At 48.9% G+C, this 17,278-nt stretch overlaps 1 protein-coding gene across 1 annotated transcript in view; it reads left to right on the forward strand.

The window, feature by feature from the left end:
- Nucleotides 1-17,278, forward strand: part of TENM4 (teneurin transmembrane protein 4) — a 729,276-nt gene that overhangs the window by 501,805 nt on the left and 210,193 nt on the right. Inside the window, 2 exon segments of the mRNA XM_038568485.1 lie at nucleotides 7,898-7,996; nucleotides 9,190-9,425. Coding sequence (XP_038424413.1) covers nucleotides 7,898-7,996; nucleotides 9,190-9,425 — 335 coding nt within the window.

The following is a 17,278-nucleotide window of genomic DNA, read 5'->3' on the forward strand; positions in this document are numbered from 1 at the left end:
AGATCTATATACATACCTAATATGTGTGTATAGAAGTATGTGTATATGTGTACTTATCAGACTTCTCCTAGATCCCTGTCCCTTTCATGCTTCTGTGCCTTTTTACAGAGGCATGAAAGCTCTCGTACAACTGTATCGTACAGCTCTCTGCTAGAGCTGCCCTCCTTCTCACATCTTGGTCTTGCAAAGTCCTACTTATTCTTAAAGACGCAGATGAAATGTTTGAGGTAGGCCTCCTCTGTGACCCCAGAGTTCTGTGCATCTAAGCATGGTTTAAAAATGGGAGAGGTGCCTGGTACAATGAATTCTGGACCTTAATACTGACCCTTACTGGTTGATGGCACAAAACCAACAAGGTTTACAAGAGATCAGTGTCACACCTGGCAGATAGAATCACAGGGTCAACGTGAGGAAGACCATAGACTCTGGAGTCGGGGGACCTAAATTCCTGTTTTGGCTTCAGCACCTACTGGCCCAGCAAGTTCATCGACAGCTAAAACCTTGAATTCCCTGTGTAGAGTGGGATAACAATTCATGCCTCTCAGACTGGGTGGAAGTGAATGAAATATCACATAAAAAACATAAAGCACAGGCATTAAAAGATCTACTTACAATTTAAAAATGATTTCCCATTTTTTTCATACATATCAGCTTCCCATATCAACCATGTGAAGAAAAAAGTCATGAAAAAATACTAATTGAGCTCCTACTCACTGGAGGAGTTTAGGGGAAATATAGTAGGTTGTACCTTCTCTCAACTTCGGAGAAGGCATTTTGGCCCTGATGTTTTGAGAACAAACGTGATGGTCCTTTTGCTGAATCTAGTTGTTCACAGGTTTTAGGGTCAGATGCATCCTGTGCTCATACCCCCACCGCATTGCTCACTAGCTATGGGCCTAGACCTTAAATTTCTTCATCTCTAAAAGGGAGAAAATATTAGTAACTTCCTATTCTGAGTGTCTATTGCTGCATAGAAAATGCCTGTCAGACTTGGCTTAAAAAACCACCAGTTGATTTCACCTCACAGCAAGAAGCCGGTGGGGCTGGTCTCCACGTAGCATCAGCTGAGGTCAGTCGGTGGTGTTAGCTATTAGTGGGACAATTTGAAGGAGCCAGGGTGGCTTGACTCATGTGCCAGCTCCTTGGAGAAGACGGCTCAGTATCTGGGCTTGGTGGATCTCCACCCTCTACTGTGGTCTCAGGGCCTCTCTGCCCAGTCTTCCCAGCAGGGAGTGGACTTCATACTCAGTGGCTGGGGGCTCCATGGCACTGAGACAGAAGCCACTGGTCTCTTCAAGGTTTGGCCTAGAATGGCACAGTGTCACATCTGCCATGGTTCTGTTGGCTGAAGCAGTTGTTGGCCAGCCAGCTTCAAGGAGAGGGACACCAGACCCCACTTCTCAAAGGGAGATGCACCCGAGGATTTTTCAGCCACTCCTAAATCACTGCAGTGCCTCCTGAGGCTCTTGGAGCAATTGTATATATGATGTCTGAAAATGTCTCGGCACACAGTAAGGGATCAACTGCTTACCTACCATGTGGTGCTTGGAATTCAGTACATAGTCACTTAATGCCTACTGTGTGCCCAGCCAGCAATATGTTTAAGAGAACAGACTTGCAGCAGGGCAAGGGCTATGATAGAGGTACACATGGTGAATCCATTGTAATCACCGCTGGAATTTCAGTAGGCAACACAGCTTGCCACATGATGGGTGCTGGAAAAATACTAACACCGTTAAATAAATGAATGGTGGAACAAATGAATGAAAAGGCTTGCCTAACTTGAGTGCAGCAAAGGGAAGACTTCCCAGTAGGCCTGGTGCTGTGGGACTGACAGTGGACAAGCAAGCAGGAGTCCCCAGGTGGAGCTAGGAAGAAGGAAGGGCATGAGGGAGGCCTGGCCTGAGCAAAGGCCTAGAGTCCCCCACCCTCCCACCGTAAGAGGGGGTTGTCGTCAACGGCTATTACCAAGCCCCCTGAGAATGGGGAACCCCCTGATGCCAGAGAAACAGTCACAGGCCCTTCTTTAATTGTCAAACTGAGTCTGTGTGGAGAGTAAAAAATAAGTAGCTGAGCAAATAGCATAACGGCCAGCAGAATAACCAGGAGGGGTTTAGATTTTGTGCTGGAGGAAGAGAAAGGCAGGCAGGAGGACAAGCAAGAGGGAAGACTTGCCTCACTGCCTCTGGCCCTCTCCAAGGGGAACTGAGTCCCCAGAGGGACTTCTTAGAGCTGGGGTCACATGTTGCTTTGAGGCCCGCAGATGCATCTGTGGTCCATTTTGGTGGGGTCTTTGTATTCAGTGTCTGCTAGACCCTGGTCCACTTCTTCACGCTCTGCAGCATCAAATACTTAATTGATTTCATAGGGATTGTCTCATTAATAACCTGTCAGGCTTCTGTCAGATGAAGGGGAAGCCAGAGCACGAGGCTGTCAGACCCCTGCTCTAGCTCATCTGATCCCAGGCCTGGTTTGGAAGCCTGAGACCCGTTTTGTGGTCATGCTTAATTTGGGGAATAGCCCTGCCCGTCCCTCAGGGATGGGAGGCCCTCCTGGTGGTCTCCACCCCAAGCTTGGTAGAGTTCCCAGAATAGCACACAGTACCTTCTAGTGGGTCAGCCAACTCCTAAGCACTGCAGATAATTAGGATGTCATTTGGTGATTCAGTCACGGGCGTGCAGAAAACACAGCCACTGTCCTATAAGAGACTCATGATCTTATAAGGAAGGCAGACCTGTAAATAAATGGGTGAATATGGCACTCTGGATAATGCTGTGCCTTGAGGGGCAGGGGATACTCTGAGCAGAGAGGAGGGTGTGACTCCCTCTGTATGGGGACATCAAGAAACAATCCTACCAAGCACTTACGGGATCCTTACTGGAGCTCCTAGAGGGAAGCTCATCAGAGACTCAGCACTGAGGGTTTCTCCTGAGGGCTGGTGATACAGGTGCCTCCTGCCTGGCAAAGGCCCAAATTCCAGACTCCTAGAAGGAAAGCAGGTGTTCAGCATAAACCATATTGTTTGTACACACAGTTTACACCTGAGTCAGCTACTCATCAGTTAATGGTGAGAACCCTCCTGAAAACCTCTGGTTCCAGATACCAGCCCAAGGGCCAACTTTATAAACAGAACCTTCAAAGGATGACAGTCAGGACTGCTGTGCTAACCGTTCTGCACAGGTAGGTAGTTGTCTCATCATCCCCACTTTAGAGATGAAGAATCTGTAGACAGGGAAGTGAAATAACTTGCCTAAGGAACCACAGCCAGTAAGTGTCAGGGCCAGGATCCGTACCCAGGCCAGCTGGCCCCAGGGCCCAGGCACCTAGCCCACTCTCCAGTGCCATCTTCCTGATTATCGAGACCTGGATCCGTAGGAGTTTGCAGGTGAGAAAGGAATTCTGGGATGAGGGGCAGCTGTGCAAAGGCACAGAGCTGAGAGAGCTTATCTGGGGAGGTGGCTCAGAGTTGGGGGGACGTGGGAACACAGGGGTCTCGTGGAGACGCACATAAAGGAGAGTCAGCAGTGAAGGCCTTGACTTATAGGGAGAGAGGTTATACTCCTCCTTGTGGGCATGGGGCCCAAGGCAGGGACAGAAGTAGGGGTGAGTCATTGTCAATATTTTTTAAAGATGGGATTGTGGAATTGGCCTCTTAGAAGAATCACCATGACCTGGAAGATCTAGTTCCTTTTTTTTTTTTTTTTTTTGGTTCAAATGCTAGCTCTAGCTCTAAGTCTTTATGTGGTCTCGGCCAAATCTCTGACACCCTGAGCCACCTTGAGGGTGTCAGCCACAGAATGTGGGTGTGATGCCTGCCTGTTCTGCTCTACTGAGCAGCTGTCCCAGGGCTTTGTGGGTGAAGCATGGTCTAGGACAGTAGGCTTAGGCCAAGAGGCAACTTTTCAGCTACTCTCTTCCCAAGCGCTACTTGTTCTGTCCTTGGAAGGCAAGCTCTGCCTGCCGTGGGCTGCAACTGGAAGCCCCAGCTCGGGGCCTCGCCCAAGGCCTTCCCTCAGGCTTAGAGGGGAGCCGGTGCCCTGCCCACTCTAGGAGAAGCCATAGGAGCAGTACTGCACTGAGCTGTACTCCCTCTCCTGAGATGTGGCTGGGGACAGTGAGGTTGGAGAGATGTGCTTTTGAGTCCCACCCCAACTTTTTGGTTGCTGTATGATCTTGCGCAGTCACTCAGCCTACCTGGGCCTCAGTTTCTATATCTGTTAAAATGAGGTAACAGCACCCACCACTGTGAGAGTCGAATGAATCCAGCGTCCATTCCCAAGCTCCCAGCCATAGCGAGCTGGAGACCGTGCAGTGAGCTGGTGACCTAAAGAGGCTTCAGCAGCACGGATCCCCATTAGGAAATCCTCACAGCTTTTACTTTTTTTTTTTTTTTCAGAAGAACTGGAACCTTAGAGTGGGGAGCAGGTGATGGACAGGAATTAAAGCATAGTCTTGAACTGGGAATCTGGACACCTGGGTTTCAGTTTCAGCTCTGCCACTAACTTGCTGTGTGCCTGGGAGCAAGACACCGGTCTCCCTGGGCCGCAATTTCCTTATCAATCAAACAAAGCCAAACTGCCTCAGAACTAAATTCAGAGGTACAGAAGAGGGGTATTTAAAGGCAGTAATAGCATTCTGAACTGGCAGTATTTTCAGCAAGTGTCCCCCCAGGGTCCTGAGTTAGTGTGCATGTGGAAGCTCTTTCAGGGGATCTCCTACAGCCTGTCACTCCAGAAACCCTCTCTCGTGTTGCACTGCCCCTTCCCTTGTCCTAAAGGTCTGTGCTTTTTGGAGAGAATGCTCTGCTTTGTCTCTTTACATCATAGAAGTAAAAATAAAAACCACTCTCGATCCAGATACTGGAAAATCCCACTTTATGTCTTTTTTTTTCCCCTGAATATATTTATTTGTTTCTGATGGGTTTTAGGGTTCACATCTGACTGTCTGAGAGCACAGTCCTAGCTGAGGGATGCAGGCCAGATTCCCGGGTGTACTTGGGAGCGTGCCATGAAGCCAGCTTCAGGGCCCAGCGACGAACTCTCCTTGCCTCTGGGCAGAAACCCTGCTCAGGCTGGGCCATGTGGACTGTGGAAAGTGTGGAAGTTCCCTCCTGAACTACAGAAAATGGGGAAAATAATAATAAAACACCTGTGCTTCCCTTAAGGAAACACCAACTGGGTGCTTCTTTTTATACCCCATCATTCACAGTATTCAGCAAATATTTATGGAGTGCCTAATAGTGTGTACCAGGCACTCTCCTAGACGCCGGGCACATGGGCAGAGAATGAGGCAGGTAAGAGTTCTACCCTATGGAACTGAAATTGGAATAGGGAAAAAACACAAGTGTGGTGTGTGTGTGTGTGTGTGTGTGTATCTAGTCCTATGTGGAAAACTAAAACAGTGCAAGGGGTCAGGGGTAATTAGGAAGAGCAGGATGGGAGCTATTACAGTTAGCCGTGAGAAGGGAAAGAATGGCCCATGTAGATATTTGGGGGAAGGGAATTCAAGCAAATGACAACAAAGGCTTTAGCTGGTTGGAGTAACAGCATGGAGGCCAGTGTGCCTATAACACAGGAAATGAGGCTGGAGAGGTAGCAGGGGGCCAGATTTCATATGCCTGGGTAAGGACTATGGTTTTATTCTTATGGGACCTTTAGAAGGTTGGGAGCAGAGCAGTGGCACAATCGAGATTATATTTTAGCTTCCATAAGAAGTGATCGTCCCAGTTATGGAGTGCTCAGAGAGACAGATTCGCCTGCCTGACAGCCTGGGGCAGAAATGAGGCTCCTCTGAAAGGCTTCCACACCCCTGCAGTTGCCCTGGACACTGTGGGAGGCCCCGGGGCCACGAACACCAGCACAGCCTGGGTACCAGACAGCTCAGGACTCTCTCCAAAGGGTGGTCCCCAGCATCATGGCAGCGCTCTGGTTCCAGCTGCCAAAGAGCGTTGCCTTGTGCTCTCACTGTCTCCAAGAATGCTAATGAAATGACACATTGGGAAGGTATTTGCAGCCGCTCCTCATCTCCTCTGCGAGGCTGGCCAGGGTGCAAACCCACAGGCTGGGCAGTAACACAAGGAGAGTAACTCAGGAGCCTGAGCTCTGGGGTCAGACAGTCCAAGGTTCTACTCCAGCTCTGCCTCTTGCTCACTCTGTGTTAGGACTTCTCTGAGCCTTGCTTTGCCAGCATAAAGCAAAGATGATAGTGCTGACTTTGTAAAGTTGTTGTGGGGAATAACGTTGACATTAGATCATGCTCACAGTGTTCTAGGAAAATGAATAAGATATGGTGGAGGTAGGGTAGGTTAGCATTAGTACTTCCATAATATTTCTTAATACTAGTACTCATCAAAATATGATGCACATAAATTAGCATCAGTAATTTTTGTTTAGCCCTTAAAAATTCTTCTGACATTACTCAGTGCGTCCCCTGTTGACTTTGTGCACTTAGTAGCCTCATACCCATTTTACAGATAAAGGAAGTATAAAATTGGAAGAGGTTGAAATTTTTACACAAATGGGGATCCCTGGGTGGCTCAGTGGTTTAGAGCCTGCTTTTGGCCCAGGGCGTGATCCTGGGAATGCGTCCCACGTCGGGCTCCGTACAGGGAGCCTGCTTCTCCCTCTGCCTGTGTCTCTGCCTCTCTCTCTCTGTGTCTCTTGTGAATAAGTAAATAAAATCTTTAAAAAAAAACAAAAAACAAAGTCACACAGCAAGAATGAGGCAGGACAGGGACTTGAGTTGGGGACCTCTGGTTCTCGAGACCTGGTCCAAGTCGGCAGGAAGGTCTTTCACAGGGCTGGACCCTAAAATTAGCCCTCTGCAGTTCTGCCGTTCCTTGAGGTGGACACAACAGGCTGCAGGCGCCGGAGGCTTGTTTAAAACGATGCACTGCACGGTTTGCAAGTGAGTGGGCAGCAGTCCTTGAAATTTTCAGAAAACAGGATCCAGCGCACTCAAGTGTGAACCATGCCACTTAGCAGGCATCGTTGAGATCATAAAGGGCAATTGTGTCTGTCCTCGTTCTGCGTTAGAAATAGGTAATGTCACAAAATGCTGCACTGCCCTCGGTGTACTTGGGGGGAGCCAAGCCACCGCCCCTGTTTTCTGCGGGGTGCCATCCTCACCATTTGGTCATCACTGAGGTTCCTGCTCTGCTAAAGGACCGTGATGCTCTAAATATCATCAGCATCGACCTGGGGGCTTGTGAGAAATGCAGATTCTCAGCACGCCTCCCCCCACCTCCTGACTCCGAATCTCTGGGGGTGGGCCTCAGCAAAGCACAGCTCTCCAGATGATTCTGATGCTTATCTGGGTTTGAGAACCACTGCTTGAGGAGACATTGGCCCCAAATGCTTGTCTTTGTTTTTGCTTGGACTCACAAAGTATCTCAGCCGTTGTTTAAACAGATGTACACCGTATTGAGTAGAGAAAGCATAGGCTTTGGAAACAGATAAACCTGAGTTCAAATCCCTGCATTGAACCTTGCTAGCTGGTTACCTTGGCAGATCCTGTTACCTCTCCACATCTCGGTTTCCTCGTCTGTAAAATGGGGATATGCCTTCCTTGTGTAGCCTATTTTGAAGATTTGAAATGAATGGATGTAACATGCCTAGCGCAGTGCCTGATACATAATCAGTCTTCATCAGTGAGAGCTGTGATTTGGTGGCCACAACTGCCAGACATTCAGGTTTGTATAGAGAATGCTCCCTCTGGATGCTCCGTGCCAGGCAGACCCCTTGCACATGTGGCTTGCACACAGACCCATCGCCTGGCAGCCATGTCCTGCTGATCTCACGCACAGCTGCACCAGACAGCTACTTTGTGTGTTTCTCTACTATCCCCCCTTCATCGATGCATGACTCATTGCTTCATTCATGTCTCCATGTGTGCGTAGAAACCTAGGCAAGCAGCCATTCCTAGGGACATTGCAGGACAACCTCATTGAGATGGACATTCTCAGCGCCTCCCGCCATGATGGGGCTTACAGTGACGGGTAGGTGACGTTCCCATGGTCCTCCTCTCTGTGTACGCTCTCCCTCTGGCTCCTGCACTTGCATGTGGACCCTGAGATCTTTCCCCTGGGATCTCCTGTGGGAGGTGATGATGCCATGTTGCATGCCCATCCCCAAGTCCATGTTCAACCTGCAAGAGTTTATCCTTGGAATAGCCTATCTGCAGCATATTAATGGCAGCATTGTTAATATGCAGCTCCCAGCATCTCATTGGCCGCCTCTGCCATTCTGAAAGCCATCTCGTAGCAATTTTTATGCAGCACAGGCCCTGTATCGTATGTCTGGTTAGCCCTCAGTATCTATTCCATGACCTGAAGCATCTTGCACCTGAGCAGGTACAAGATTGCTCTAAGATTCCAGAGGAAGCAATGCAACCAGTGCATCCCATTTCCCAGGCTGTGTACAAATTCTCTCAGGGCCATGGGTAAAGGCAAGCCATGAAGAGATTCCTGACACCTAATTTGGCCACAACCATGCGCTTTGACCATGCCATGCTGCCCTAAAGACTGTAGCTAGGCTGTAGGATGCATTTGCCCATCTGTCCTCCCACCCAGCTTTTACCAGGGTTTTGGAAGGCAGCATCTGGCTTCTGAAGGCATTTGCTGTCAATGGTTGTATAACAGCTACTAGGAGACTCAACCATGATGGAACTTAATGGGGGTTTCCTGGTTTCCCACCCCTTCAGAAAGAATGGTATTTCATGCCTCCACCAAGGTACACTGCAAAGTAGGTATTGGAGGGAGAAGAACAATTTAGGTTCCATGATCTCCAGGGCACAGAACATGATTTTAGTTGCTTTCCAAGTTACTACCAATAATTTTAGAGGGCAGCTAGTATAATACCCAAGAAACAGCATCTCAGCCCCATCCCTTCCCAGGAGAGAGATCTCCACACCCAGCCTTCTGTCGCATTGGCAACAGCTCCTGCCTTGGCCAGGGTGGTTTTTTTCATGGGTAGGGCTATCCCATCCGTGTTCCGTGGAAGCGTGTGTCTGTGTGCCCTGTTGTGTGTTCTGGTACACGATTCTCCTCTTCTCTGTCCCTCCCGTCTTCTCTGTGGTGACTCTCTCCAGGCTCCTCTGCATGCTTTCTACTGCTGCCTCTGTTCTGAAGGCTGATCTGGGTCTCGGTGAGTCAGTAGACCCTGACACCCCCTGGCTTCTCTCCATCCACAGGCACTTCCTCTTCAAGCCGGGAGGTACCTCACCGCTCTTCTGCACCACATCACCAGGGTACCCTCTGACGTCGAGCACAGTGTACTCACCCCCGCCCCGGCCCCTGCCCCGCAGCACCTTTGCCCGGCCCGCCTTCAACCTCAAGAAGCCCTCCAAGTACTGTAACTGGAAGTGCGCAGCACTGAGCGCCATCGTCATCTCCGCCACCCTGGTCATCCTGCTGGCATACTTTGTGGGTAAGCACCTCCCTTGCCCTGGCTTCCCTCAGTCCCCCTTTGCCCCAGGGTGGAGATAGCAGCCAACACACCTGTGGGTCCTACAACCAACTTGCTGGTGTGACAGTCATGCGTGCTGAGCCATGCAGTCCCAGGGTGCTGGCATACACCCCCCAACCTGTCATGGTCAGCTCTCTGGGACCCTCTTCTCCTCTCTGCACTACAGCAGGAAGGGAGCTTAGCAGCTGCTCTGTCATGTTGGATGCCTAGTGTTAGGCATAGCACTCGCTGACTGGCCTTTGAGGGGGTGATCCATGACGTGAGCATCGTAGATGGGAGTCACCACAAATAATAAGATGGAGAAGGTGGACGGCAGGCAGGCCTCTCCTGCTGGTGCCACATAGCTACAGCGAGGAGCAGAAAGGACTTGGGGTACCCTGGGGGTAGAGGGAAACTGGCAAAGATTGGACCTGCTGACTCAACCAGGATAGCATGTCTGAAGGTGAGGGTCAGGCAAGGCAGTCTGAGGAGACTGTGGGGTGGGAGAGCCAAGGTGCAGAGTGAAACCCCAGCGAGGACCCAGGGAGACCCCAACTGAGGAGCATTGGGTACTGGTGAGCAGTGAGAGCTGGCTGTGGGACACACAGAGATCCCCAAGCAGCATCGACTGGCCTTCCTGTCTGACCCCGGGCCACTTCCATGCTAGAGGAAACTCCTCCTGGCCCCCGCTTTGCTGCCATGGGATGCTACCCACTGGGTGCTTTTTGGTGTATTTCCCACACAGCCTGGTTTCCTGCTTCATTCCAACCCCTGTCTTTGGTCTGCTCCCAGGGAAGATGGTAATCTGAAGAGATCTACAGGCATCGTGTAGAGCCGGCTGTTTCTGTGCAAATCAGCCTGTTAGTTAAGGCATCCAGTGGGGTTGGCCTAACCCTCCATCCTTTCCACCTTCAAATTCTATCATTCTGAGGTTCAAAGCAGGTCATGCCAGCTTGAGAAGGCCTCAAACCCATGCGGGGGAATTCTGAGATAATTCTGTAAGCGAGGGGGACTTTTCCAGTAAAAACCCAGTAAATAGAAGCAGAAGTACTGGCACAGGGCAGAGGAAGACAGTGCCGTCCATTGTGGAAGAGGACCCTGTCATAAGCAGAGTCATCATGGATGAAAAGGGGTGGTGCGGTGAGGTAGTACACGAGTACATGCTGTCACTAGGAATGATGAAGGACACATGGGTCCCCACTTGTTCAGCAGAAGGGATCTGAGCATGGATGGAACATTCAAGACTTTTGAATTTTGCAGAAATAAGTAATCAGGAAGACGGTAGTCCCTCAAACAGGGAGGTCTACTTAAATATCTCGAGCTATAATAAGCCTTCTTTGCTATGCCAGGTCTCTGTTCCCCTTGTAAAGATTAATGTAGAGAATTTCATGGCTCTAAGGCCGAGTTGGCATACATGTTTCTTTTCTCCAAGTGATTGGTTAGTTGTTGCTGCCCAGAAAGCCGTGTTAAGAAGGATCCTGAGGCTATATTCAGGCCCAGTGGGAAAGGGTTTCAGTTCGATTATGAATGTCTGTCATGGTCACCGAGTAGACACTATTGATGACATACCAGGCATTTGCCATCCCTATTGTGGGTCAGTGGGCAAAAGGAATAACCAAAGTGGGAGAAGCCAGAGCCCACCCAGGCCCAGTAAAAGGTAACTGGGTTACAGGTGGGGACTGTGAAAGTCCCAGCACCATCACTCAGCATGAAAGTTTCTCTCTGGCGCCCGGGCTGTGTCCCCACTAACCACTAGTGCAGCTCTTGTCTTCAACTGACATTGTTATATTTCCTAAATGAGTCGACTTCCAAACAAGCAGCGCCCCTGTTCATCAGGAATCAAGTCGTTTACTGCATAGAGACATCAGCTTGCATTGAAGTCTTAGGTTTATACTGCGTAGCCTGATTCAGGGAGAAAGAATAAATCTTTGCAGAACTGCACACACTCTCTGCTGTTTTACATCCCATGGGCTTCTTCCTCTCCCATGGAATAAGAATATGGGGTCAGTGTTCAGCAATCTAAATTTAGATAGGATCTACTAGGAGGTAGTGAACTCCCTGTCATAGGAAGGGTACAAATAGAGCTCAAGGACCACATAGCAAGGATAAGATTCAAGTTTTTTCCCACTGGATGGCTTTTAATTTTCCTTCCAAAACTGACAGTCTTTAAATCCATGATTTTGTGAATTTTTATTTTGTGAAATTTTGTTTTTCGTTCAGCAAACCATTAAGAGTACCTGCTTTGGGCCAGGCACTGTGCTCAATGTTAGGGCTAAAAATAGGGTCCCTGCCCTTGAGTTGTCTGTAACTTAGAAGAGGAGACGGCTACATCAGCAATGAATTGAGGCAGATCAGGGGCCATGGAATGCCCAACGCCGAGAGCACCAGGGGAGGCCCCCTGGGGAGGGCAAAGATGCCGCCGAACCCGTGTCTCAGAGTTAGCCAGCAGTAAACACGCGGAGAGCAGACAGCAAACCCATGGAAGTTTCCAACTCAAGAGAGGACAGTGTGGTGGTAAGGCTGTTGTCTGTGTTTGAAGCATTGGAAGGGTATCAGAGTTAATGCAGCAGAGTTTGGTTAGATTGGGAAGATCACCTCGGAGGTCAATCTTACAGACCTCCCTGGATGGGCAGTGGGGAGCTATTGGAGGGTTTTGAGAAGCAGCAGGATGTAGCCAGACTTTTAGGAAGATAAGTGTAGAGGAAGGAAGGATAGGCCCTATCGCAATAAACAGATCAGGAGAAGCCTAGAGCCTCAGCTGAGACCGTGGGAGTGTAGGTGGAGAGGAGGCGTAGGTCGATTTAGGAGAATTGTGTCTCCTGTTACGAGTGGTCAGTCTACTGATAGCCGTCCTGCCCAGAATAAATACTTCCTTCTGATAAAACCCTCTCTCGGCAGAAACAGTAAGACTGGACCATAGATTGAACATCCAAGGACCAAGTCAGACAGGCAAGGCTGGGGTGTTCCCTTTGTTTGCTGGAGACTCGGAGCTTACACCCAGCCTCGGACCACCCTGGATTCCATTTCCAGCTCTGCCACCCAGGTGCTGTTCACCCTTAGCCAACTCCCTTCTCTCTCTGAACCTTAATTTCCTCATCCAGAAAATAGCCGAGACCCATCACCTCAGGAGGCCGCGAGTAAGGCTGGAATAAGCCGATGCAGGTGAACAGGTGGCAGGTGCAAGGCCGGCCCTACCTCTCCTCGAGGGCTGGGGTGGCAGCCTTGGGGCTTGGCTCCTCCAGCTACTAGGGGCAAGGGATGAGTGCCTTGTTGCTTGGCCATCATCACAGGCCGTGATGACTAACTCATAAGGAACTATCAATTATTAAAAATCAAATTAATTGTCTCAGCCGAGCACAAATATCCTTAACAAAGACTTTTCCAGCAGACCAACTGATCTAATCAACAGGCACAAGCACAGATATTTAATTAGATTTTTGATGAAAAATTGTGTTTAATTTCAAGTATAATCAATTATTAATTACTGTAATGAGTGAGTCTGACTGGGTTTACTAATTAACTCATTTAAAAATTATGAATAACCTTTTCATTTGTAATTATTTTCTACATCCTATCATGCTGCAGATAAGAATCGTATCACTTCACCAGCACCGGGGTGGCAGGTGGGTCGGGGGAGGCAAAAACAGGGCGGGAACTTTCTCTGCTATCTGCTCAGGGCTGCCATATCTGGAGGGAACCCTGACAGACCCATTTGACATTCGGCTTTTAGTTTGAAAGTTTCCGTTCATTTGCAGAGACATCTGCAGTTACTTTCCTAGGAAGATGGAAAAATCGCAAGCCGGCATTTACCACCCATCAGGGCTACAGGGCCTGGAATCTAGCCTCTGGGCCATCCTTCCCCGCCCTGGGGGATGTTACTTGGCTACTGTAGCTTGCGAGGACCCTTAAGGATCCCGGGGCACCCTGCCAGAAACAAGATGTGTATTTTTGTCTCCAAAGGACACCTTGCTCAGACAGGTAGCTACTGACCGTGAGTGCCTCACTTTACTCACCCATCCTCCCTGTGAAGGTTTTAAAGTATCTGAATACTCTGCTATTTTTTTTTCTGAAGACAAGAGATCTGTTTGCAGAACAAAATAAGGAGAGCACAACATGAGGGGAAGATTAGTTAAAAGTTCAAACCGTGAAACTCGTACAGCCACAGCAGTAATGCTTTATTTTATAGCAGCTAATTGGTTTTAAAACATTTTCACCACAAAAGACAGTGCGGTGTAGTGTAGTAAAGATAATAGGGGCCACTTTTATTGTTAATAATTAGCTGTGATTGTGTGCTGCCCCCATGCACCTCCTTCTCATAGCACTTTGCCTGTTTCCTTTTTTTTTTTTTTTAAGATTTTTTTCTTATTTATTTATTAATGAGAGATACAGAGGGCGGGAGGAGGGAGGCAGAGACACAGGCAGAGGGACAAGCAGGCTCCATGCAGGGAGCCCGACGTGGGACTCGATCCCAGGTCTCCAGGATCACGCCCTGGACTGAAGGCAGCGCTAAACCGCTGAGCCACCAAGGCTGCCCTGCCTGTGTTTTCTCATTGGAATCTCCCAATGGCCTTATGAATTATTCTCCCCAATTTACAGATGAGGACACTGAGACCCAGTGAGCTGGAGTAAGTCATCACCCTCACCTGGTAATTGGCAGGACTGTGGTCGACCCAGCCCCAGGCACTCAGGTGCTGGGGCCGATGATTTTAATTTTTTTTCTCTTTCGAGTTCACAATCTTAAACTTTATATGCTAACTTTACCATCATAGTAGTTGGTATTTTGAGTTTTTGCTGTGTGACTGGTGTTGGTCCAAGTCCATTATGTCATCTCTCTGAACACTCACAATAATTCTGTGAGATAGGTTTTATTTTCTGTATTTTCTAGAAGAGGAAACTAAAACTCACAGAAGTTAACAACTTGCCAGGGGTCACACTACCAGTAAAAGACATAGGATTTTAAAGGCCTTGCTCTCAGCTACTATGATGTAGGTTCAGGGCTTGAACACATAATGTAGAATCAAAAGACCCTACTCAGGCCCACCTCTATCACCTGCTATGCAAACTTGGGCAAATTGTTTAACTTCTTTGAAGTTCAGTTTCCACTCAGATTCCTTATGGCTCTGATAGTGAGTGTGGCTGGAATGATTACCCCATTTCACACAGGAGAAATTTGTAGCAGTGTGGTTGGAAACATGGGCTCTGAAACTGCTTTCAAATCTCAGCTCTGCTGCTTACATACCTTGTGACCTTATGCAAGTCTATTTAACCTCTATCAGCCTCAGTTTACCCATCTATAAAATGAGGGTAATAATAGTGGTTCCTTCACAGGGTTGCTGCAAAATTCCAGTGAGATCATTTGCACAGGTGTGCCTCGGTGGCTCAGTCAGTTAGGTGTCGGACTCTTGATTTTGGCTCAGGCCTGATCTCAGGGTCATGAGATCAAGCCCCGTGTCGGGTTCCACACTAAGCATGTAGTCTACTTGGGTTTATCCCTCCCTCTCCCTTTGCCCACTCTCTCTCTCAAATAAACAAATCTTCAAAAAAAAAAATTTCATAAAGTATTTAGGCTACTGCCTGGCACTGTAGCACTCAATAAAAATTAGATACTATTATTATAATTGATAGTATTGTTAGCACTGTTAGCATCACGTGTAGAAGAGTATTTGTAAGTCTTGCCTGAGAATTTGGACCAGCCTTGTCTCTTTGCGGTGCCTACGGGCTTTCTGGTCTGTTTTAGTCACAAGGGCAGCTGACAACTAGGGGGACCTGTCAGAAAACATTTGTAGGGACGTCTCGCTGTTCCAGGGAAGCAGCCGCAAGAAGAATCATTACCAAAAAGTGCCTCACGTCATTTCTATAACTAGGACAAAAGTTGATTTTTGCTTCACTGACAGTTGCCTCTATCCAGCTAAAACTGACAGGCTCCCTGGCGTTCTGGATCTCTCTGTGAAAAGCAGACACGGAGTGCCACAGAAAAGCTGCGGATTAATATCTCGAGGACTCTCCAAGCACCTGTCTTGCCCAATAGGCCTTTGGAATAAGAGACGAAAAGGGCTTGCTAATGATACAAAAAGCAGGACTAGCTTTACACTGAAATGGAGACCTGAGGTTAGCCTGGGACGGTGTCTCCTCCATCCTAGGTCCACGTCCACCCTGCAAAGAAGGGGCGCCATCCACTGTGATTTCTCTAAGGCAGCAGGGTGTTCTGATGGGAAGAGAGGACTGGATTCAGCCTAAATCGCAGCTCTGCCACTCGCCAGCTGTGTCAACTTTTGGAGCCTTGGTTTCCTCATCTGCAAAGTGGAGAGAGTAATAGTGCTCCCTTCGTGAGGCTGTGGCACCACACGCTAAATGAGTTGTTGAAAACACACTGGGCACAGCACATAGGAGGGGTCCCTTGCTGGTGGCCTTAGGAGACTGATGATGGCCTACCTTGGACCTCAGTCATCCCAGCCCAGGATGGGGTGGGAGGAGATAATCCCATCAAGTCCTTCCCAGCCTACGGATGGCTGCCTGTAGGAAACTGAACCCGGACGTGAAGGGTGACGTTGCAGGCGGGGGGGCGCTGGAGCAGCCTCTGCATAACTACTACTACAACATGCTCAACAGTGATGAGGGAGTTTTTTTTTTTTTTTTTTTTTTTTAAGTAAGTCACATTTTCACCTCCACCAGCAGCTGATTTTGAGTTGGAAAAAAAAAAAAAATCTGAGCCCTTGGATGAAGCGGTGTTAGTTTCAGGGAGAATGTTGCTAAGTTCAATTGCTGCTTTACATAAGGCAGCTCTGAGAGAGTGCTGCTTGCTGGAATATTGTACTTCCTGGTCTGGAAGAGCCTGGATCATCCAGGTCTTGAGGTTATCTGGGCAGTGTTGATGGAGGTGGGCTGGAGCACTGAGTATGCCTTGTGTAGACCTGTGCGGGCTCCCTCACGACGTTTGCCCATCCACCACGCAAACCTGACTTTGGGCTGGCAGCACTTCAATTAGGGGAGGTTATTAGGCATCCCTTCTCTTCAAGGCCTGTTCTCCACTGCATATTCAGTCTCTGGCACAAAGCCAGGCACGAGGTAGCTGTGCTCAGTGAGAGTTGGTTGAGTAAAAGACCTTGCAAGAGGGTAAAATCTGCCAAGGGGTATTCTGAGCAGAAGAACAAGATAGGCAACGGCACGATGGCAGAAATGTGCGTTGTGTGCCTGGGAGCTCTGGTGCAGGTGAAATGGACGTGAACTGAGTGGAGAGATTAGAGCCAGAAGCCAGGGTGACTGGGCCCCGCCTTCCCTCAGTTACCCGAACCTGGTTTTGCCCCACGCAGTCTCATCCCAGGTTCCATCTGCATCATAAAGCACCAGCCTGTTGCACTTGGGCCTGGCTGTTATTAGTGAGCAAGACGGCTCATTTTCCCTCCTTTCGCTTCGACTTCACATCAGGCCTTTTGGATAGAAGCCATAGATTTAGCTTTATAGCCCAAAGAATGGGAAATGGAGATGATTGAACTTGATCTTTTAGGGGGGGGGAAAGTGATAAAGATACAGGAGCCTGTATTAAAGCTTTTCTCTCCGAGATTGATTCCTTCATGCTGCTCGGTGGGAATTGTTAATAGCAAGATATATATAGATTGTTCTCTTTCTAACAGACCTCAGACAAATATCCTCCAACCCCCCAAAATGAGGACTTCAGGAGCCCAGCATGGCTGTCTGCAGACATCTGAAGTGCCACCATGCAGGCGAGGGGGGTGGTTTGCTCTGTGGCACTGCCAAGGCCAGAACCAGGCCCTCAGGGTGAAGACGGCAGGAAGGCGGATTAGGGCTCTGTGGGAGAAGGCTTGTCTGACAAGACA

The sequence above is a fragment of the Canis lupus genome, chromosome 21 (genome assembly GCF_011100685.1).
Source record: "Canis lupus familiaris isolate Mischka breed German Shepherd chromosome 21, alternate assembly UU_Cfam_GSD_1.0, whole genome shotgun sequence".
NCBI lineage: Eukaryota > Metazoa > Chordata > Mammalia > Carnivora > Canidae > Canis > Canis lupus.